This window comes from Cupressus sempervirens, chromosome 1 (genome assembly GCF_028749045.1).
Source record: "Cupressus sempervirens isolate cs-2001-9-10 chromosome 1, ASM2874904v1, whole genome shotgun sequence".
NCBI lineage: Eukaryota > Viridiplantae > Streptophyta > Pinopsida > Cupressales > Cupressaceae > Cupressus > Cupressus sempervirens.
This window is the reverse complement of record NC_143118.1, coordinates 71,208,337-71,232,859: the sequence shown is the minus strand read 5'-3', so window position 1 is coordinate 71,232,859 and position 24,523 is coordinate 71,208,337. Positions and strand designations below refer to the sequence as shown.

Below are 24,523 nucleotides of genomic sequence, written 5' to 3'. Positions count from 1 at the left end.
AGTTTAACCCAAAAACTACAATACAGTTAAATCCTGATAGCAATATCACAATTATGATACCAACAAAATATTGAAACAATTAGTTATGAAGGAGATTAAGAAACATTAAAGATTGAGTAGATGAATAGATACTGAATTGACAATTTTCCGGTTGCGATTAATATTAAACATCTGTTTCAGTAAATAATCTGACTACATTCGGTTATCTACGGTTGAATAAAGGAGATTGAGACACAGTTTCATCCAAGAAAAAGAAAAAGAATCAATCTGCAAAAGAATTTAATCTATGAGTTCTCATTTATAAGAAAAGATAAATTTTGAAACCTATCTCAAAAACTAATATTATCATACATGTGCACCTATATTATTTGAAGAACAACAATCAATACTAATCTTCGAAACTCCCACTAGAAAAATATAAGATCACTGGCCTACTTTTTATATTTAACAGAACATTTCATTGTAAATTCCAATTAAGAGATCCAACCTAACGGCGCAGATATGTGTGTCTTTGATTTAAGATATCACATGAATTTAAGATAATATCAACAATAATATTTAGATGAAACGTAAACTTAGTAAGTATAGGCTCTGCAGAAAACATCCCTTTGATAACTATAGGTTTGCTGGTTTTCATGGGAGCTTCCATTTAGGCTCCCTGGAAAGTACATTGCTGGACCCCGGAGTTAAATAAGTCTTATTCTATTCTATCTGCTAAATTGTAGGATGCCTGCTCTCAGGGTGGAAAAATTCATTGAAAGAAACACCTGCTCATCAAATAGTTCTACTTCCTCTAATATTAATGTTTCTCATGGTGGTGGTATGCTTGACCATCACACATGTTGTCAGTGAAATTATAATTAATTTTTTTATTAAATTATAATTTGTGAAATCTTAATTCATTTGTTTTAAAATTATGATTAGTTTTTTGGTTATATATTTTTTAATTTTTTTAAAAAAATTTAATATATTAATTTTAAGAAATTTTATATTTTGTCAGAAGGTTCTTGGTCTACTTGTGAAGTTGAAAATGATAATGTCTTATTGAGTGCAAGACCCCCAACATCTAAAAGGGACCAATATCTAAAAGGAATAAGACTGTGCAAATTTGATAGAATGGATACCCATCAGCCCTTAGTTCTTAATGAAAGAGGCTAGACCATAAATATTGAACCTCCATTAAAAAAAACTCTAAATTTTGCATATCCTTTTACTTGTTTTATTATTATAAAAAATACATCTTAATTCAATACTTAGTTTACATATACTCACCATATTATAATTATGTTTAAGTTTCAATTAAGAAAAATGTATCTAATATATAATATAGTCAATTCACTTTTAACTATAGTGATTATAGTAACCTATTATCATAAGGTAAATTGACAAATAATTCTTGTATATTATTATTGGAAAGGAAACAATTATATACTAGCTATATACATAATTATATTTATATAATATATATAGAGAAAGCCAAGAGATATCAATGCTTTAATTTTTTTAATATGAATATATTTTTCTGTAAATTAAAGTCTCGATATATCTAGCTTTCTATATATAAATTATATAAAAATATACTATGTATAGAGCTAGTAGCATTCGGAGGGGTTGTTAAAAGAATACAATTCTAATATTTATTATATAGTATTATATTACCACATAAATTTTATAATATGAACTTGTATAATTCTATTATGTATAAGACAAATGTTTGATTTTGACAAATGGGTCTAATTTAATGTAGGTTTAGGGTTGTAGTTGCTTAGTTTAATACTAAAAGATGTCAAGGTTTCTGAGTAGGTTTAGAGTTTGAGTTTATTGAGGTTTATAGTTAGGGTTAAAATTAGTTTAGTGTTAAGGATATGGTTTTTAGTTGATTTAGTGTTATCTTTAGGATTCATTATCATTTATAGGTTCATTAAGTTTAAGGTTATTATTCAATTTGAGTCAACATTTAATCACTAATAGTGTTCACTTTTGGCTAGGGTTATTATGTAATGAATTAGTGAAAGGTTTAATTTTAAATTATGTTTAAGCCTATTTTGTGGTTAGAGTTTAGTTTGGTTTACTTTTGGCTCTTTCTCTCTCTCACATACACACATACACGTACGCACGCACGCATGCACACACATGCGTGCGCGCGCACGCGCACACACACACACACATCCTCCATCTTACCTTTAATTACATATAACTACCATTCATATCTATCATATTTCTCTCCCCCATTGACCTCTCTCTTCCCCCACCACCATCTCTATTTATTTTGATCCCCAAATTTGCAACTTTTCAAGGTCTATCTCATTTTGTTCCCTCTACCCTCTCTTGATCTCTCTTTCTCAATTTTCCCCTTTTTATTCCTTACAATATCTCTTCTTAGTAACATCAATATATCTTTAGCTCATGTTTATAACCCTCTTTCTCTGTATATCATCAATCAATGTGTTTATAACATCTCTCTCTCTCTCTCTCTCTCTCTCTCTCTCTCTCTCTCTCTCTCTCTCTCTCTCCCTCTCTCTCTCCCTCTCCACACACAAAGATATATTTTATATTCAATTCTCTATTTATTATCTTTCTTTACCTACATTAATTCTCTCTTCCCCTACCACCATTTGTATCTATTTTTATCCCTAAATTTGCACCTTTTCAAAATCCATTTCATATGAATACCTCTAATCCCTCTTAATTTTAGTTTCTTATTTTGTCCCTTTTAATTCCCTCGTAATATCTCTTACTAATACTAACAATATATCTTTAGCTCATCTCTCTCTCTCTCTCTCTCTCTCTCTCTCTCTCTCTCTCTCTCTCTCTCTCTCTCTCTCTCTCTCTCTCTAACACACACATCTATTTGTCTATTATCTTTCTTTCACTTTATCCCCTCCCTCATCTCAGCATTATATTTTTTGTTAAAATTGGTGTAGTATTTAATTAGATTTAAGATTATAGTTCAATTTGGGTAAGGATTACATGATTCAATATGACTTAATATGTGTGTCCATTTGTATGTAACCTTATATATACTATAATTGTATATAATTATATAAAATGTGTATTTTTGTCTATTTGCAAATCTCTCTCTCTCTCTCTCTCTCTCTCTCTCTCTCTCTCTCTCTCTCATCTCTCTCTCTCTCTCTCTCTCCATATTTTCCCCATATTTACCTTTATTATCTACCTCATTTCTTTCACCTTGTCCCCATTCCATCTTATCTATGCCTTATAATTACTCACTCTTTCTCCTTATCTTCCACTCACTCTTTCTCTTGCTCCCTCTTTTCACCACATATTCCCCATCTTTATCTATTATACATACACACCTATATCCCCCTAATTAATCTCTTTTATATTCCCATCCTGTCTTTCTAACACTTTATCATCTCCCTACTATTGCCATATTTTCCCCATATTTACCTTATTTATCTACCTCATGTATCTCACCTTGTTCCCATTCTATTTTTGCTACCACTTCTCTAATAATTAATTATCTCCCTACTCTCACCATATTTTCCCCAATTTTATCTTCTTTGTCTACCTCATGTCTCTGACCTTGTCCCCATTCAATCTTATCTTTCACTCACTCTTTCCCTTGCTCCCTCTTGTCACCATATCTTCTCCATCTATATCTCCTATATGTACACATCTATATCCCTAGAATCTCTCTCTCTCTCTCTCTCTCTCTCTCTCTCTCTCTCTCTCTCTACTCTCTCTCTCTCTCTCTCTCTCTCTCTCTCTCTCTCTCTCCACACACACACACACACAACCGCTCTGTCCTATTACCATAGATTTCCCATATCTATCTCTTATGCATAAACATCTATATCTCCATAATTCATCTCTCTCTCTCTCTCTCTCTCTCTATCACACACACACACACACACACACACACACACACACACTCCCTCCTATTACCATAGATTCTCCTTATCTATCTCTTATAAATAAACATCTATATCCCCATAATCTCTCTCTCTCTCTCTCTCTCTCTCTCTCTCTCTCTCTCTCTCTCTCTCTCCCTCCCTCCCTCCATATTTTCCCCCTATTTATCTTCTTTATCTACCTGATGTCTCTCACCTTGTCCCCATTCTATCTTATCTATGTCTGATAATTACTCACTCTCTCTCCTTATCTTCTACTCACTCTTTATATCACTCCCACCTTTCACCACATCTTCCCCATCTCCATCTATTATACATATCCACTTAATTAATCTATTTTATACTTCCCACCTCTCTTTCTCTCTAGCACTTGATCATCTCCCTACTCTTGCTATATTTTCCCCATATTTACTTTCTTTATCTACCTCATCTACATCGTACCTTGTTCCCATTCTATCTTATCTACCAAATATAATTACTCACTCTATCTCTTTATCACCCACTCACACTTTCTCTCACTCTCTTCTATGACCATATCTTCCCCATCTCTATCTCTTATATGTACACATCTATATCCCCAAATTCCTCTCTCTCTCTCTCTCTCTCTCTCTCTCTCTCTCTCTCTCTCTCTCTCTCTCTCTCTCTCTCACACACACACACACACACACACACACACACACACACACACACACACGTCCTCCATCTTACCTTCAATTACATATAATTACCATTCATATCTACCATATGTCTCTCCCCCAATGACCTCTCTCTTCCCCCACCACCATCTCTATCTATTTTGATTCCCAAATTTGCAACTTTTCAAGATCTATCTCATTTTGTTCCCTCTACCCTCTCTTGATTTCTCTTTCTCAATTTGCCCCTTTTTATTCCTTACAATATCTATTCCTAACAATAAAATATATCTTTAGCTCATTTTTATAACCCTCTTTTCTCTATCTATCATCAATCAATGTGTTCATAAAATCTCTCTCTCTCTCTCTCTCTCTCTCTCTCTCTCTCTCTCTCTCTCTCTTTGTGTGTGTGTGTGTGTGTGTGTGTGTGTGTGTGTACACACACACACACACATATATAAGTTTCTAATTATTATATTTCCTTACCTACATTACCTCTCTCTTCTTGCATCACCATTTTTATCTATTTTCCCTAAATTTGTACTTTTTCAAGATTCATTGCATATGAATCCATCTAACCCCTCTCAATTTAATTTCTTATTCTGTACCTTTTCATTCCCTCATAATATCTCTTCGTAATACTTATAATCTCTCTCTCTCTCTCTCTCTCTCTCTCTCTCACACACACACACACACACACACACACACATCTCACCATTATTTTTTTTTGTTAAAATTGGTGTAGAATTTAATTAGATTTAAGATTATAGTTCAATTTGGGTGAGGATTACATGATTCAATAGGACTTAATATATGTAGGCATATGTATGTAACCTTATATATACTATAAATGTGTATCATTATATATAAAATGTGTGTTTTTGTCTATTTGCATCTCTCTCTCTCTCTCTCTCTCTCTCTCTCTCTCTCTCTCTCTCTCTCTCTCTCTATATATATATATATATATATATATATATATATATATTCCCCATAGTTACCTTCTTTATCTACCTCATTTCTCTCACCTTGTCCCCATTCTATCTTATCTATGCCCTATAATTACTCTCTCTCTCTATCCTTATCTTCCACTCACTCTTTCTCTTGCTCCCTCTCTTCACCACATATTCCCCATCTCTATTTGTTATACATACACATCTATATCGCCCTAATTAATCTCTTTTATATTCCCCCCATCTCTCTAACACATTATCATCTCCCCACTATTGTCATATTTTCCCCCTTTTTACCTTATTTATGTACCTCATGTATCTCACCTTTCCATTCTACATTTGCTACCACTTCTCTAATATTTAATCATCTCCCTACTCTCGTCATATTTTCCCCCTATTATAGTAATCTATTAACATACTCTAAATTAACAAGTAATTCTTGGATATTATTATTGGAAAGGAAACAATTATATAAAAGATACACAAAACAACTTTCAAAAATTTTAATGTAAAAATTTCAACTACTTCAATAAAACTTTTATGTATTTAACTTTTTTTTTTCCGTTAAAAATTCATTTGAAAAAACAATCGTAGCCTAAATGAAAAATACTACATGCCATTATTATCATTATTAATTTAAGCTTTAATATATATATATATAACTTGAAGAGTCCTTTTCCATTAGTTATATAACTTGAATAGTCCTTTTCCATTAGTTATTTCTTTTCATCAAAGATGTACGATATTGATCATAGAGATCATCGATGTCTGCAAGCCGACACTGTACAACATCTCTACTGACGCACAGACCAATCGTGATCATTCAATAAAACTAATCAAACCAAACACGTAAGTAATACTTGAAACAAAAACGCTTATGTACGATAAAAAAGGAGACGTGTTTTTTAACCATGGCCCAACAATGAGCTCAGATTCGTACCACCGAACAGGTTACCTGTTTGAACACAAAACATGGTAGCCCGTCGCTATACAGCCACGAAAACTGCACTTTCTTTACATTGCTTTTCCTAACTTCTCAAAAAATTAACTAAGTCCTCTCCTTCCTATGGTAATATGTGGTATGAAACCCTAAAAGGGAGCTACCATAGTTTGAAATGTGCTCTCTTTCATTCCCAAATATGGACATAATCTTACCTTCCAAAACCCTTAAATGCGTTTCACCCTCCTCTTCAAACCCTAATTAATATGCAGCCAATAACCTGGTTTTGAGAGAATTGTGTAGCTGAGCAATGCCCTCTTGTTTCACACACACTCTGAAATTGGCATGGAAGTAGAGATATACGAAGCATTCGCTTGAAGAAAACTGAAACATGTCAACATCTAGACCATGTTGTTCGATCTCCATAATCACCCTACAAAACTGCTTCGGTCTTCTAATGCTACTGTTGATTATTATATCACACTCTCTCTCTTTAATCTCCACGTCAACCTTAGCAATTTCTCCCTTTTGATCAACTATTTTCTCACCTAACTTAGCTTGAAAACTGTCTCTCTTTCCCTTCAGTTGGCTCAATTGGTCCTGGAGTTCTTTGATGTAATTCCCAGCCGCATCCAGCAGACCGCACCTGTCGGCCTGCAAAAATTCTCAGATAGAAAAGAAAAGATAAAATTATTATGATGGCATTTGCCTGAAGAAAATTAGGAAAACTGGGTTTGTAGCATACAGATCAAATTTCTATAACCGAGAAGAGTTAAGATTTTTTAATCATTTCCAGTCACACTACAGGATCCATCATAAATGAAAATAAAAATAAAAATGTTTACAATAGTTTACATAATCCATCATAAATGAAAAAAAAGGAATGTTTACAATAGTTTAGCTTTGGAAGAAGAGTTGTTGGTATGAGAGATTGGAGCTTTGCACAGAAATATTTCATTCGGTTCCTTCTCACCCTCTCTGCAACCGTTGCTCTTTCCCTGTTTGTAGATTCAATTATATGTTTCAGTGCTCCCAAGGCATCACTTGATTTCATTCTCTTGGTTATATAGTTCATTCTTGCCGGGGCCTCATCAGATTTAGGGTTTCCAGACATTGTAATATGCCTTGCATAGACTAGTTTCTCAGCAAGCGCTGCTATTTAATTAGACATTCGTGGCTATGATGGAATATCGTGGAATATGATGGAATATGATGCATAAACTAGTTTCTCAGCAAGCGCTGCTTCAGGGTTGGATATGATGGAATATCAAACTCCTCTTAAAACGTGGGATAAAAGTCGATTAAGTATCCCCTTCACAAAAAAAGTGTCCAGGACAGAGGTTTCTATAGAGTATTGACGAGTCAGCGAAAAATGCCAATTCTGTACGATTATTCATAAACATCATTATCCGATACCTTGTTTGTCGAAGAATAGACACATAATTCACTGATGTGCACTGTTTTAACGTCATATATTATCTTCCTTCAACCCGCTTTAGAATATTTTATAAAGCATGTACACATCTTAACCATTTCTAGATGCATCTGGATTGTTACAAGAACAATCAATGTTATTTTCGAAAAATCCCACTTTATATATTCTATTGATTTTAATAAACTATTTCAATATAGAGTTAAAATTAATACAGTCAATCAAGTGACCTAAATTTGCTTTTCTTAGAATTCCAATATATCTAATAATAGGCTGTGGTAAAGAAATAGAGGTTTAACACTAGCACTTACACCAAAAGATGTGGGATGGTTATTAAATATATATGTTAAATAATATATTAAAAAATATAAATAATTTAAAATATATTTAATAATTATCTTTTTAACTTAAATTTAACAATCGTCTATTGTCAAAATTTCAATATTAATTATAAACATTTTTTAGAAATTAAAATAGAAAATGTAAGTTAATGTTAAAAAATCAAATGTAGATATCATAAAATATAAATAATTTTGAGTGTAGTAAACTAATATTAGATTCTAGTGTGAAGGAGTGATTTCAGGATGCTAAAAGGTTGGTGGATTGTGCAGATTTGGTTGGCTTCTTGTAGATCTTCTTGGAGGGTAGGAGGTTTTGGTTTTTAGTAGGTGGAAGGTGTGTGAAGACAGACCCTGGTTGTGGGATGATATGGGTTTTGCCTTCCTACAACTTCCTCTTTTCTTTGTCCACCTTCTTGATTAGGCGACACTGTTCAAATTGGGTACTGGGATCCCAATGATGGGGATTCTAAAGATGGTTGCAGGGTTGAGGTAGACCCATATGTTTTCTTTTATGGGTCGTTGGCAGTTGGTGGATTAGTGGTCTTTAGGGGAAGATCTCACTCTAGTGGTGTTGTCTTCTCTTTTCAGCATTCAGAGGATTCATTTGAGGAGACCCTCTTTGGTTCAGGCTACCCAGGCTAGATCTAAATCTTTGGATGAAGAATGGCGTTATGGACTATGAATTTAGGAGGCTCTAACCTATGTGCTTTGGCGCTACTTTTGGTAAAAATTTTAGGTATGGGATTTCTTCCACTTGTGGGAGCTGATTTCTTATTGTTCTCATCTTTGGAAGGTTCATTTGCTTTGTTCTTTTTCTTCACACGGTGGCTTCTATTGAGGTGAAGTTTCTCTTTAGGACTTCTTGGCTCCTCAAGGAGGTCTTCAAGGCTTAGGTTATTATTTTATCATCTATCTTTAGTACTTAATTCTTATAGAGGTAAAGGTATCATCTATTGAGGGGGTGATATTTTGTGTTGGAGTGACTATTGGTGGAAAGTCAAGCCTTGTGCTTCGTTGGATTGGTGGGGAGATTTTGAAGTGGTATTCTTTATGGATTCCACCCCTGTTCACCTTCCTTTTTAGGTTAACTACTTTGAGGAGGACTTGGATCTATGTATGTTCTAATTTTGGAGAAGATGGAGGGGAGAAAAGTTGCCTTCCTCATGCACTATTATGATTGATGCGAGCCCCTACACCATATCTTGGGTTCATTTGAAGCTCTCTTGGTTGAGTTTGATAGGACTGGAATGGTTGATTCTATTGCCATATTTTTGGGGGAAAGATTTCAATATGCTTGGGTAGTTTGGCAGATTTTTATTCCAATCTATGTCCTCAAGAAGAAAGGTTAAGTTATGAGAAGATGTCTAGACTTATGATGAAGAAGATTGATAGCCTAACTATTTGATAAATGTTTCCTTGATATTGTGATCTTTCACCCCCCTTCTTGTATTGAGGTGAGTCCTTTCGCTATTGTGGTGAGAAGGGAGTATGTAGCAGGGAGGAAGATCTTGGGGAATGTTGACCCAAATGGATGGTCTTGTTGGCTTCAAAAATGTTCTTATGATGGTGAAGAAAGGATAGGCTTCTTGATGCCTGAATTTGATGTATGAGTATTTTGTAAATGTGTATGTGTTATTTCTTATTTGTTGGTGACAAGGTGTTTTCTCTTTGTTCTGAATGGCTCACCTCAGTCCTTGGTTATTATTTTTTCATAAGGAATGTAGCTGCAATGTGGTTTATGATCGTAGTTATGCTACATTTGGGCCTTTGTTTTTTTATAGGGGTAGACATAAGATGTTGTTTTTACTGGATTGTTTGATACTAGGTGGAGATTGTATTTTTTAAAATTAATATAATATTATTGATTGATGGAGGTATAAATAGGATAAACAAGATACTGAGAAGGGGGCTGGGGGTGAACCATAATCTTTAACACTTGAACTTTTCATTAATTCACTCACACCTAGTAATAAACTTGTGCATGTAAAACTTGTAATGTAAATCTGTTGTAACATATAAATCTAATCAATCACATACATCAAAATAAAATATAGAAGACAATATTTGTTACCCATAAACCCTCCAAGGTGAAGGTAAAATTGGGGTGGGGATAACACCCTAAAATCTTCACTACTCTTGTAATAAAGTTAACCAATTAAGGTTACAATATTTAATCATAAGATATGATATACCCTATGAGGAGTCTACCCTATTAAAGGCTTAAGAGACTGCTAAGTCTCACCTTGTTAGAGAATTTAGCACTTACAACAAAGTAAGGACTCTGTTAAGAGATTTACAAAGATTTGTTAAGAAAATTCTATTAAGAGATTTACCTTAATTCAAGTTGGTTAAAATTGATTCGATACCTGCCTCTTAGTTTTTTCTACAAACTAATTTTGTCTCTTCTTCATGCTAAATAATCCTCTCCTCGAATCTAATATTACTTGTCTTTCCCTTTTACTTCACTGTGATGAATAGGTCACTTGCTCTGTTAGATGATAATAGAACCCTTCACTGACTTCTTATTCACATGCATACACTTATCTGCTCTCTTTTTTAATCTACACACTTCTCTCACTTCTTCTAATCTAGGTTAAGATCACCTCTATTTAAAAGGTTTTGTAAAGATTTTTCTAGATCCTTCCATAATAGCCTCTCCATTGAATCGTTGATTGCACAATATAGGGATCTATTATCCACATCATTTAAATGTTTTGTAAAAATCTCTACAATCTTTATATATGTTCCTTCCATATCATCTTGTAAAATACATTACCTCAAATTCTATTCCATTTCTGACTTGTATGTAAACTCTGAATTGCTCAGTCTTTACTATTTGTGATGCTTGACCTATATTACCCTTATGATGCTTGGCATATACTATATAACTCAACACTGTATACTTAGAAATTGGTTGATCATTAATGAGCCCGGCTTGTATTGAAATACTTGATGACCATACACTTACTTGGCTCCTATAGAGCATGGTATATATGTATTTATGTACATGACTCAGCCTATGTAGAGTAGCTCAGTCATAATGATGATAGTCTGACACTGCATTGTAAATGAATAAGTGGTTGACATTAATAGACAACAATGGTTAGAGATACCAACAATCTTCCCCTTTGACATTAGTGGAAAAAAGACTTTTTCATATTTGCAACATTACAATATAGTCTGATAAATGAGCTCTCCTTGTTAGGCTTATGACTTATGCCAATGAACAATGAATAAACAATGCAAAAATGAATAAAAAATCCTTTTCACCTTTATTCACAACTATATTTCTCCCTATGACATCACATATCATTCCCTCTTCAAAAATTCTTATTTCCCCTTATTTTTGAACAGTATATGTCACTCTTGTTATAGTTAAATAGGTGGAAGTAATCCATATTTTTCAATGAATTCTTTATGAACTCTGGTAATCATGAAAAGTGCATAATCCCATGTAGTTCTTGTTACTTCAAACATATTATTCTACAATTGTAATCTTGTAGCCAAACTAATGTAGCCTAAGATAATAACTCAGAAAATTACACAACAAAGAAGTTCAAGATGTCAGATTCTTCAGTAAACTTTTGCAATTCTACTCTTCCTCTACAATGGAAGGAAACAAATACTTATTACAATTTCAAAAATTACCATATTTGGCAAATTTTTGCGATAAATAGATTTTTCCATTTTTGGTAATTTTCAAAACCCATTGTACGAATAATGATATTTTCCAAGAAAAACACCCAACTATCAATTGCCATCTAACCTACGAAATCAAGAATATGATTTTGGATTTACTACAAAAAAAAATTCTAAAAAATTGGAAAAAAACAAAAATATCCAGTTTTAGCCAAAACCCACATCTGAGTCATAAGTTATGACTCCCAGAAGTTGATGCATCAAAAATAAATTAAACTGTAAGTCACTAAAAGATTGTGATCTTCTACAATGAGATCCAGGGTTGATTTCAATTCTCTCTGCATGACCTTCAAATGAGGTATTGTCATTTCCTGAATAGAGATCAATTTGGATCTAATATTACTATGAGCTACCAAAAGCTTGGCCAATGTGCCTTGAGCATTTAGTAAATTATTGAAATGATCATTGCTTGATTCTACTGACTCAGAAATAATACTGTTGGATCTCTTTATCTTAGCTTGAATTAGATTTATTTTTGTCTAAATATTGTTAGTGAATCTTGGCACATCTAAAAAAATTGTGTAAAAATGTTGTACCTTCTACATTAGCTCAATCATAATATGTACTATCTCTTATAATTACACTTTTTATGGGGAATGGTTATGGAAACTTTGTCCACAACCTTAGTTTCAAATCTTTTGGTAGACCAATCCATTAGCTTCTCATTTGACTCCATATTTCTAGCATTCACTTGATCAACTATAGTTAAAATATTGTTGATGTTTGGTGCATCTTCACCAAAATTTTGAATATCAAAACTATTGACAAAAATATGATTTACATCTTGTAGTACCTATTTCTACTTGTGCTCTTTTCTGAGCTCTTCTTGTCTTTTATTCTTTGCTAAAATTTCTTGTAGAAAAATAGTTTTCTCCAAGGTGAGATTTTCTAGGTCCAACTATGGCATCTCAATGATTTTATCTAAACTAACTTCAATATCTATTGAAACATCTTTTATTTCTCTCCTCTCTTTACTATGTGAAGGATTGATGTTTCTTAGGACTACCTTAAGAGTTGGTGAACAGGTGTCAACACTATGTCTTGCTTGTGCATTTGTGCTTGAGAGAATAGTAGTCACACTTAGTTCAACTTTATTTGATTCTTTTCCTTCCTCAATGCAAGGTGTTGAAACAATCTTACTATTTCGACGTGTTTGCTTCTCTTCACCATCTACTTTTGTATCTATGAGCATTGACTGCTCAGCCTCTAGAGTGTCAGGGGTGTTGGCATGTATAGGGGCATGATGCCTTATAGACTCAGGAAACCAGAGCTTTCTTCATTACTGTAATTGTCTTTGATGTTTACAATGTGTATTAGTTTTGTTTATAAAAATGTTGTTCCATAGTAATTCACTTTTTTATTGTACAACTTCCTCTTTATTTAGTATGATAAAAAAATGTTTTATATTTTGGAACAAATGTTCTCCTATACTACTCCAAAAAAAATTCCTTTTTCTCCTAGGATAAGTCAGACATTACTCTGACTAATGTGTTAGTCTTTATCTTTTTCTCTTCCTTCTTTGCCTATTCTTGTCTTAAGTTCAATCTATCATATAAGTTTTGAGGTATCTTCTTCTCCATTTCAATATGAGTAATTTTGAAATTTGAGATCATTTCTACCATAGCCTCCTCAAATTTATTTCTATCATCATTATCTAGAGTATCATATTTGACAAATCTAAAACAAGGTAAACTTGGGGAGCTCTGTAAGTTTTTAAAATCTTATCAATAGACTTTGGTTTCCTTTGAGGTGGTCCTCTGACCAATCTCCTTCTTTTGGTTCTGGTGGCACTGGGCTCTGTACCTTTTTCTACTTTATTCTTTACAAAATGCTCAGCACTAGTTGCTACCCGGGTCCTCAATTTGTTTGGTGGTGGAGGAAAGATGGGTGTCACTATTGGCTTCTTCTTCATTCCTTGATCCTTCTTACTTGGTAGCATGACAAAAACTAGGGCTTTTCCCCTATCACCTTCTTCTTCCTCCTCTTCCTCAGCATGGTTTTCTTGTTCTTCATCTTCACCAAGATCTTGTGTCAATTATAATGGTTCTTTTCCCTTGTCGAGGGTGCCTAGTTTTCCTTCTAAATCTTCAATCATTTTCATCCATTTCTTTTCCTTAGAAGATATTTTTATATTTAGAGTTATTCTTTCTTTAGCTTCTTCATATCTCCCAAAAGGGTCAACCTCGACATCTATCTCTTCTTTCAGTAGTGCATCTATGTTTGCACTCACTATGTTACTATATATCTCATAGTCAAAACTTTGTAACCAAGCTTTTGTTAGCTTCACTGTCTATACAAAGATGTTGCTTGTATCTACAAGAAAACACATGTCACTATAATATTTCATGACCAACTCTTCAGGCATTCTCATTCTCCTTTTCATCCTTTTCTTAAATTCATCAAAATCAGTATCCATTGCATTCTCAAAATTTTCTCCCAACTGAGTGATGTACTCATTAATTTATTTTATCATTGGTTTTTCTTGCTCCCATATAACATTACCAATACCACAAAAATACTTTGGGATATAAAATAAAATATACAAAATGAGGAATCCAAACTTACACATTAAATTCTTCAATTTTCTTATGGATGGCATATTTTCTACAAGTTGTAACCTTTGTAACTTGGCAAGATCATACTCATGATCTTTCATTACAATCTTCCACACTTGATCCCCATCCATACAAGGCACACTATGCAATCTACTTGATTGATAGAATTTGTGATGATAACTCTCACTGCAAATTCAATTAGTGGATCAGAAATGTTTGTGATGGATAGACCACATCCATTCAACTCGGCTCCTATGTTTTCTCAACTTCTTCATGACTAAGGCTTCACATGGCTTTCTTCCTATCTAGGGTTTGATAGCATGTAACCTTACAAATCATTTTCTTTGTGATCTCCACTGGTCCATTTTGTAACCAATACTTTATGTCATAGATTCTACTCAAAACACCTTTAATCCATTCAACCTTGAAATTCTTTGGGAATTCTAGGGCACAAGTTCACCCTTTCCTTTTAACAACTTTGAATTTGTCCTTCAAAATTCCTTTATTGCACAACTTCCCATATGCTTTCTTGATTTCATACTCTCCTACTCCAATTTTACACATATAACATCTTCTAATAGCATGAATCATAATGAATTTAGGTGGTATCAATGATAGTGCACTCATTGAGTCTCCTTTCATAGAAATCTCTAGAATAGCATGGAACCTCGGTTGAGGACAAGCATCACTCTTCACTAGTTGAATTGTACTAAGCTCTTGGCTCATTCTAGTAGTTTATGAAGCTATCATGTTCATAGTTTGGATTTGAAGTGCTTTTCTTCTTTGGATACTCGGCACAATTCAAAACTTCACTTGTTCAAGCCTCTTCATCCAGATCTCTATTGAAATCTTTGCTAGTCACTTAAATCACCAAATTGCTCCATGCTCTCAAAAATCTGAATGCAAGGTATGTAATAATGTCTTCAAAATTCATTACATACATTTGTTTGATTGATTAAGTTTCTCCATTAATGTTGTGTACTTAGGTAGGTGGAAGCTAGTTGTCTTAGTCAATGTTGATACCTTTCAACTAGGTCTTTTTATTACAACTCAGTCTCTTCCATCTTACTCAGTCTCTATCATTTCTCTTCTAAAGTACATGGTCTATGTTGTAATGCTTGGTCAACATAGACAATTTTACTAACACTTGGAAACCTATAAAAAATAATTTCTTATGCATCTTCACATATGTAGATATGAACTTTTGGTATATTTTCATGTAAGCAGCCGATGTATCATATATCAATTAAGTATACATTTCCATACATACCTCTCTTGCTTAGTTTGAGATGACATGATCACCTTCTCCATTGGATTGGGTCACCTCAGCTCCATTAGCTTCACTAGTTCCATGTTATGTTTTCCTTTTCCATTTCTAGTTCATTTCATTCCTAATTTTCTCAAGGTCCACTTTTCCTTTTCCTTTGTCTATTATCTAATTTTTTGAATGTGCTTGAGTCCTCCAATTATTTCTTTTGTTAGAAATAGGGATTACTTTGGGGGGGAGGGGGGGTGTGAATTAGTATTCTAAAAAAATTAGTCACCAACTGGATATTATTTCTTTCGTTAAACCATGCATAACAAAGAAATAAAGTAATGTTGAACAAAAATAGTAACAATACACAAAGAAAACTCATAACACCATATTTTGTTAACTAGGGAAACCCTGGCCAAGGGTAAACACTAGTAAGGATGATACCCACTAAATAATATACTGATATATAAATTCCTTGTTAGATGATGGAACCTGTTAGGAGTCAATGAGAAAATTCAATATAAGGAGTCCCTATTAGGAGACTTTGAATCCTTGTAAGGAGATTCCAACCATGTTAGGAGTTGTAGTACAAAGGATGCAAGATGAGCCCACTGCCCAAACATGCACTTCTAATTACTAGAAGAGCTCACTGCCCAAACAAGTAATTAGATTGTAACTTCTTCCTTGACTGATCTCTGATCTTTAGCTCAATCTTATATCACAAAATAGCTTTTACAAAACTTCTCATATATCACTTTCATAGTAAGTTTTCACATCACAACTTGCTCATAAAATTACACTTCTTATCACAAGGTGTCCTTTTCATAAATACCATACCTTTACACAAATTGTTGTTGGGTTGACTAACACCACAATCCACTTTTCCAACTTAGAGTAAACATCTAGGATGTCTATTCTAATTGGTCAAGTATTCAATTTATAAACAACACAATTCTTTCCTTTAATTCCACTATCTTTTTTCATCAAATCATGAATATTTCTATTCCATGCAGTTTGTACTAACATCCAAGGTTATACACATCATCACCAACATGTATACTATCTTCATCTAACTTCTCTAGTCATAATATGACGTTAGCAACAAGTCATAGATAAAATAATACTATTGTATACCAAAATCTCCCCTTTGGCATTGATGGCAACAATATAGGAAAAACTGTCTAAGTGACAAAAACTTAACACAACAAAGATAAACAACATATTACATTACATCTACTACAATTTTTCTATCTTTACATATGCTCCCCCTTACAATATGCTTTAAATTATGTACTTACAATATTCTCCCCTTTTGACAATTCAAGTACTTTCCAATTTTCTGCAACTACTCCCCCTTCGACATCAATGACAAAGATCAAAATGTCAGAAACTATCAAAGGTGATGTCCTTCCTTATGTTGATAGGATCTTTATGCAATCGTCAAAATTTTCCTTAAGATTGTTAAGACCCTTAATCTATGTCTCCTTGGTGGATTCAACTGAGGTGAGAATTACACATAGAGCATATGATACAATCTCAACTACTTTAAGATCTGAATACAAATAGTTAGAATATGTGCCCTTGGCCTTGACACATTCTTCCAACTATTTCTCAACAAAAGATACTTTTAGAGAAATAGAATCTCTAAAATACGATATCCTTTTCAAAATTTGTTCCTTCCTATTGCCCTAGTATTTATCATTCCCAAATTTCAAAATTTTCAATCAAAATGTGAAGGAGGAAATAAAAATTCAATTCTTAAAGTGTTTGAAGACTTATCCAATTCTTGGTAGTCTCATGATTTCAAATCCTTCGGCTAATCACTAGCTCCGTCTAGCACTTTGAATTTTTGAAATCTAGCTTCCGAGTCAAAAGTTGTTGTAGGCTAATGGAAGTAACCAAAATATGTATTTTCAATCAAAATCTTAACCATTAACCTTTGAAGAGGTTAAGATAAAATTCCAAAACATGTAATCTAAACCATTGACCTTAACTTCTTAACCTTTAAAAAGGTTAAGGTTAATGGTCTAAAACATGTGTTTCATTTTGAAATCTTAACATCTTTGTCAAAAATAGGTTAAGATAAATTTCAAAAACATGTATTCTAAACCATTAACCTTAATCTCTCATCTAAAAAAGGTTAAGGTTTGGGGTCCAAAACATGTGTTTTGGGTTCGACTATCAACCTCTTTGACTAAGTTGATAAAGGATAATAATAGGAAGTTGGATCATCTCAAAGGTAGGTGTAAGATGACAAAATGTGTATCACTCATCATAAATAAGTTTGAAGGTACTCAAAGGAGTGAATTTTCTAATGGGTGTTGATCCACTTCATATCCAACATGCAAGAATTTTACCACGTCAATGTTGCGTGATGCATTCTCAAGGCACAACATTGAAAAATGTTAACCAATGGCACATCAAATATATGATTAATGAATGAAAGTGGACAACATCCAAATAAAGTGCATAGTATGATATATGTATGGTGGTACGGTCAGTACTTGTCGCCATATGTTTCACAAAATGCCATGAAATTTGTAGAGAAGATGCCACAAGATGTAAAGCATATATGACAGTCTACTGGTTCAGTGAAATGATGAGACTATAAAAGATGTGCGCAATGTAGTGTTCCAAGCAGTGTCTAAAACTATCCACCACCTTGGTTGGAGATTATTCTATATCTCACAAGTCAAGTGAAGATTTTGTTCTACGAAAACAATGTGCAAAGAATGACATAAGAATTGTTTGATAGAAGAATTTGAAGATGTGGATGCAAATATAGATGTATACAGTGCACATGAAGTTCATCTTCTATTCATCATGCAGCATAGGTGAAATATATCAATAGTTAGAAGCATCAAAGTAGCCAAGCAGACACATCAAAGAATAGTCTAGTGCTATCATAGCTCGCTTGGAATATTTGATCAATTTTTTGTAAGGAATGGATGTGAAATATGGAAAATCTTGATGGAAGATACAAATCCTCGAAGGTGTGTTCATATGATGGTTAAAAGGTGTGTTTTCTAGATATAAGTGTCTACTAATCCAAATCATCTATGACTGGTGCTTGGGCATATATGCTTGACAAGCATGGACAAAACACCAATCATTTAACCAAATGCTTGGCCCCCTCAACTCATGACTATCTCATAGAATTTTGCAATAATTATTGTTTCATACTCATAGTGTGAGTGCTAGAAGCACATTGAGAAATAACCTCAAATGTTGGTACTTTATACAGCCATAGGCTACGTTGGAGAGTTTGGTTGTAAAGTTGAAATTGAGGGAGTAATATGTCATACATCACAACAACCATTTGACAAATATAACATGGATGAAAAATGACCATTTTTATGCTCATTACAGCTTGAAGAAAATAACGTCTTATTTCATGATGCAATTCTAAATCCAAAGATAATGAACCTATTGTGAAGGCTTTTGAATCTTTCAAAATATAGTAACTATGTACCTCATCCATAAAAAAATTGTCTGTGTAGATTGGGAGAATAGATCACATGGGTAGAGACATGTTGCATGTCAATTGGTCACTTCATCATGATCATAGGCTTTCGGTTCCTTCTTATGATGGGTATGGAATGAGCCCAAACCATGCAACAATATCATGTGATCGATGCTTGATTAATATGAATACAATTACAAACAAAGGCATAGAAAGACATGAGATCAGTCAAATGGAATCACTGATAGAGAAGGTTATTAATGGCCAACCAAGTCACCTATTTCTTGTCACTCTTCATGAACCCTTTAGTTATATAGATTGTGAAGATGACAGAATAAACATGGTCAACATGAGGCTTTCATAAGCCACACCACTTTGCACTAGTATTGGGATAGGAGAATTGTTCTACTATATCTAACCTTGGACATAATGCCCATATTGTTACAGTTTAGTTCAACTATACTATGTTTCGCAAGTATCAAGCCAATGGTTCAAAGAAAATAGAGCATCAACAAGTGGATATGCTAATGGCTCATCAAAATCAGTCTCAAAAGGATAAAAAATTCTATAATCTAATATCAATGGGAATCCAAGATTGTAGTATCACTATCTAGACTATAGTCAATGCATAAGCAATTGATGTTGTGAATGATTATTTTGATGTCAATACTCAATGTGTCAAACTTTGGCAATAGTCACGAGAAGAGTCTACTTCAAATAACTTAACAAGTCAATGATTCAACCTTTTGAAGACATGTTCCAAGCCATACATGTCAATTAGTGATCTTTGTCATTTAAGGTTAATTTCTGTAAGGTTAATTAACCTCTCCAAAATTATGTATTTTGAAGGTAGTTATTAACCATGAAGGGGTAGTTCTAAACCTCTATGTCTATATAAGGAGTCATTTTTGGCTTTTTAAGGGACTTTTTGGACTCTAGAAAAAGGGAACACTGTGCTAAAATTTTGATCAAAAGATAATATTTGGAAAGTGTGTACAAGTTTTGTCTTTGTAATCAAAAAATTCCTCTTAGGTTCTTGGTGCAAGAAAATAAAGGAACATGCAATTTGAGTTCTCTTCTTCCAAATCTAAATTATTAGAAATGTTGATTCTCTTTGTAGTGAGCATTCTCATGGTATTGTGTAGATGTTTATGAATCTTTGGATTAGCATTGTGCTAGTAATAGTTCTCAAGCGTAGATCTTGATTGTTGTTATTAGTGATTTATGTTAATTCAAGAAAGCTATGAAGTCATGTGGTGCATTTTTCATTATGGGATTTCTTATCTTTTAAAGTTTGATTTCATATTTATTTGAAAAGCTTAAAAATTATATCATATTAGAGAGTTGCCACTCGAAACACAGAGGAAGGCCACATATCAAGGACCTATCCAAATATTGTGAATAGTTTTCAACATACACTCCATTGGGCCATTTTTACAATGAAAAATCTATTTACCAATATATTTTTGGAAACTCTACTAGAGACTAAAAAAAGAAAGGTTAATTAGTCACCTATGATGAAACAACATGGTATTGCCACATGAGAATGTGCTTTCAATTTTCCAACTGAATCTTGGCTTCAAGGATACACAGGAAGATATTATTTGGTATTTAAATGCTCTAGCCTGGAGGTGTAGAAAAATTTCTCAACAATACCATCAAGTGAACCAAGTTCTAGAAGAATAAGAATTTGGAGAAATCTTGTGAAGAGCTCCTATTGGTCAAGATGTTGTTGTCATTGAAAGAATAGTTTTTATTCCAAGAAGGAACAAGTAAAATCTTGGTCACATCCAAGGTCAAGTAAATAATAATCAGTAAGCCATATGATGAAGGTACCTTCCCTTGAATGAAGGTTGGTGAATCTATTTAGAAGGTTGGATGTTAGTGACTCTATCTAAGGTTCAAATTCAAAACATGGTTTGGTACAAAGAGAAAGTGGAAAGTGAAAGTGACAATGACAGTGATGAGGAATATTTTTCATATCCCAAGAAACATATTCCTAATGAGCCTCTACAACTTGAATTTTTGAAGAACTTCTATGGCGGCAGACGGCTAGATCATAGAATGGTTCACCCCTTCTTGTGGAAATTTTTTTTGAAGATCGAAGAGAATGATGGAAAAGATTATGGGTTTCTTTCTCATGACCATGATTCTTTATTTGAAAAAGGTTCAACATATAAAGATAAAGGTCTGCAAAATTCATTTCATCTGAATCAACAATGAAGAATAATTGGAATGATTCTCATTCACCCGTGTCACACAAAAAAAAAAAAATTCATCGAACCTAAGCAAGGTACCTTCTTGAAGAGTTTCTATGGTGGATGAAAACTAGATCCAAAAAAGATTCATCCATCTTGGCTCCGAACTTTGCAAAAGATAGAAGAAGAAGAGGGTAAAGATTATCAGTTTTTCTCTCACAATCCAAAATCAATTTTAGAAATAAGTTCCAAACACAATTACAAGGACTTTGATCAGAAAAATGATTAATGTGAATCGATCATGGATAATGGTGGTCAAGAAAGTATCCCAACTCATCAAAATTATACTTCCATTGATCCCAATCAGGTTGAGTTTTTAAAAAGCTTCTATGGAAATGCATGCCTAGATCCTGACAAAGTACATCCTTCTTTACTCCAAATACTACGAGAACTTGAGAAAGAAGACCCATGCAAGAATTATTTTCTTGATAATAGAACATCTCCTGATCCAAATGTTAGAAAGGACTCATCTAAATATTCATGCAAGAAATTAGATGTGGATTCTATGTCTAATCAAGGAGATGGCCAAGAAATGGAGTCTATAGGAGAAGAAGGGTTTGCTAATGTATCAAGGCATCACTACGAAGTTTTCCAAACCAAGGAGAAAGTATTCAATCATCTTGATCATATTGAGAAAGAAAAATAAATATCAAAATCTCAAGAAACTATGCAACATACAATTTAAGATGAGGGAAATGTGGACCAAGGTGAATTTCATACCACTTTTATTCCTACTTGGTGCCTCAATGTTTCAGATGATTACTTCCTCTATGGAGAAGATATTCATGTTCATTCTTCCATAATCATTCAAGGTGAAGGATCCATTGACAACATCAATACTTCAGATGTTATGGCACAATCTGAAAACATTATCATTAATGGAGATAAGAAAACTAATGAACCTCTACAAATATCTACTTTCCCTATGGGAATGGAGACATTTACATTTGATTACATTGATGAACCTGTGATTAAAAGATTGGGTAATGAAAAATCTAAAAATCAACTTCTAGGAGATGAAGATGAACCATATAGCCTTAATTATTTATCGTGCATGCCAACTTTCACATTTCATGAAAGATGTCTTGGAGAAGAAATGATGATTCAAAAGGACATAGATATCATTGAACCTATTGAAAATGAAAGCTATATGGATATGAAGACAACTCCCTCTAATCCAATGGAAGTGTAATTAAAATCCTCTTTTTGAGCCTTCAAAGGTCAAAGAAATCATCTTTTTGAGCCTTCTCATCAAATAGGAGATCCCATGTCAAAGAGCTCCTATGAGAAGAATAACCATGATAAAAGAAGTAATGAATTAGTAGGGACTCTCATAGAAGAATCTAATGAAGGAAACTCTTATGATGTCTTTATCCCAAGCTTGCATTCAAAATCCTTAGATGATAATTTCATCTACAAAGAAAATGTTTACTTTAATCCTTTATTTTTAGAGGAAGTCATTTTTATTTATGATTCTCAAGTTGGTATTCAAAGACAAGGTTTGATGGCTATAACTCCACAAGTTGCTTCCCATCACAAATTATATGAAGGAAATCCCATACAAGGTTTGATATTTTCTAGTCTTGACCACCAAAAGGGCCTTCAGAAGGAGAATTTTGATATTAATGGAAGGGAACTTGAAGTTGTGACAAACCATGTTGACGTAGTATCAATATAACTCAGCAAAAACTAAGAATTCAAGATAATCTTTTGGAAGATAAGGAAGAAGAAATGGATCATGGAAAGAGTCAACCTACACGAATGTACATCTAGGTTGGAATAATTTTATAGAAGATTCAACCATAATCGTGACAATTGAAAAGAAAGAATGTCTGGTGTCAGAAATGGATTTAGGACTTCATGATGATTGATTAGTAGAATTTCAAGTTAAGGGCTTGTCAAGTAGAGAAAAGGATCATAAATGTATTAAAAAATTTGAGACCCTTATCCTTCACCTCTTTCAAAATGAAGTCATCAATGACATGCAACATGAAGTAGAGTTGATTCCAAATTCAAAGATTTTTGATGAGACATGGTTATTTGGATACATTCCTTTATCAAGTGATGTGAAGCATACTAGGAATCTTAGAGTTGGAATTCAAAGAAAAAATTTACACTTGAGTCTATGTTAACCTAAAAGCTGCCACATGTTAGCATGCCATGATATTTATTTTCCCCAGCCAGTGAATGGATTTTCATGATTATACCTTGAGTCATAGGAGGTAGGGAAACCTACCTTGTATATAGTCTATTTAGGAGTTTTTTTTGTGTCTTGTTTTTCTTTCAGTTGTCTAGTTTTTGGTTCTAGTTTCCTCCCTTTTGAAAAGTGATTCCTCATGTGACTCTATATCCCAATGAATAAGGCACTGTTATAGTTTCTTTGGATTCAATCTTTGTCCTTCTTGGTCCTTGTCCCCAGTTAGAGCTAGTTATTGCCCTGGTATTTATCATACCCAAATTTTAAAATTTTTGATCAAAATGTGTAGTAAGACATAAATATTCAATTTTTAAAGTGTTTGAAGACTTATCCAATTCTTGGTAATCTCATGATTTCAAATCCTTTGCCTAATCACCAACTCAATCCAACACTTCCAAATTTTTGAAATTTGACTTCTAAGTCAAAAGTTGTCACAGGTTAATGGAAGGAACCAAAATACATATTTTCAATCAAAATATGAACCATTAACCTTTGAAGATATTAAGATAAAATTACAAAACACGTAATTTGAAACATTAACCTTCACTTCTTAACCTTTAAAAATGTTAAGGTTCGGGGTCCAAAACACATGTTTTACTTTGAAATCTTAACCTCTACATCAAAAAGAGGTTAAGATAAATTTCCAAAATAGGTATTCTGAACCATTAACCTTAACCTCTCATCTAAAAAAGGTTAAGATTTAGAATCCAAAATATGAGTTTTGGGTTCGTTTATTAATCTATTTGACTGAGTTGATAAAGGATAACAATAGGAAGTTGGATCATCTCAAATGTAGGTGTAAGATGGAAAAATGTGTATCACTCATGATAAATAAGTTTGAAGGTACTCAAAGGAGTGAAGTTTCCAATGGGTGTCAATCCACTTTATATCTAGCTTGCAAGAATGTAGCACATCAATGTTGCATG

At 33.3% G+C, this 24,523-nt stretch overlaps 1 protein-coding gene across 2 annotated transcripts; it reads right to left on the bottom strand.

The window, feature by feature from the left end:
• Positions 1-6,311: 6,311 nt before the first annotated feature.
• LOC149576200 (uncharacterized) lies at positions 6,312-7,697 on the bottom strand. Of its 2 annotated transcripts, none has more exons than XM_089812200.1 (2): positions 7,289-7,697; positions 6,312-7,051 (listed from the first exon to the last, which is right to left on the bottom strand). In XM_089812200.1, exons 1-2 carry the CDS (start codon positions 7,509-7,511, stop codon positions 6,951-6,953), a joined length of 324 nt encoding a protein of 107 aa, XP_089668326.1. In that variant the 5' UTR covers positions 7,512-7,697; the 3' UTR covers positions 6,312-6,950. The 2 variants fall into 2 exon arrangements, with proteins under 2 accessions (XP_089668326.1, XP_089668282.1); XM_089812156.1 differs by having other exon boundaries at positions 6,312-7,053; positions 7,301-7,697.
• Between the last annotated feature and the right edge of the window lie 16,826 nt (positions 7,698-24,523).

Excerpts from the sequence above, each read along its gene's own strand:
- LOC149576200 (XM_089812156.1), bottom strand. The coding sequence starts at position 7,511 with ATGTCTGGAAACCCTAAATCTGATGAGGCCCCGGCAAGAATGAACTAT. Across the intron at positions 7,054-7,300 it reads ACCAACAACTCTTCTTCCAA|AGGCCGACAGGTGCGGTCTG; the intron begins AGCTAAACTATT and ends GAGAATTTTTGC.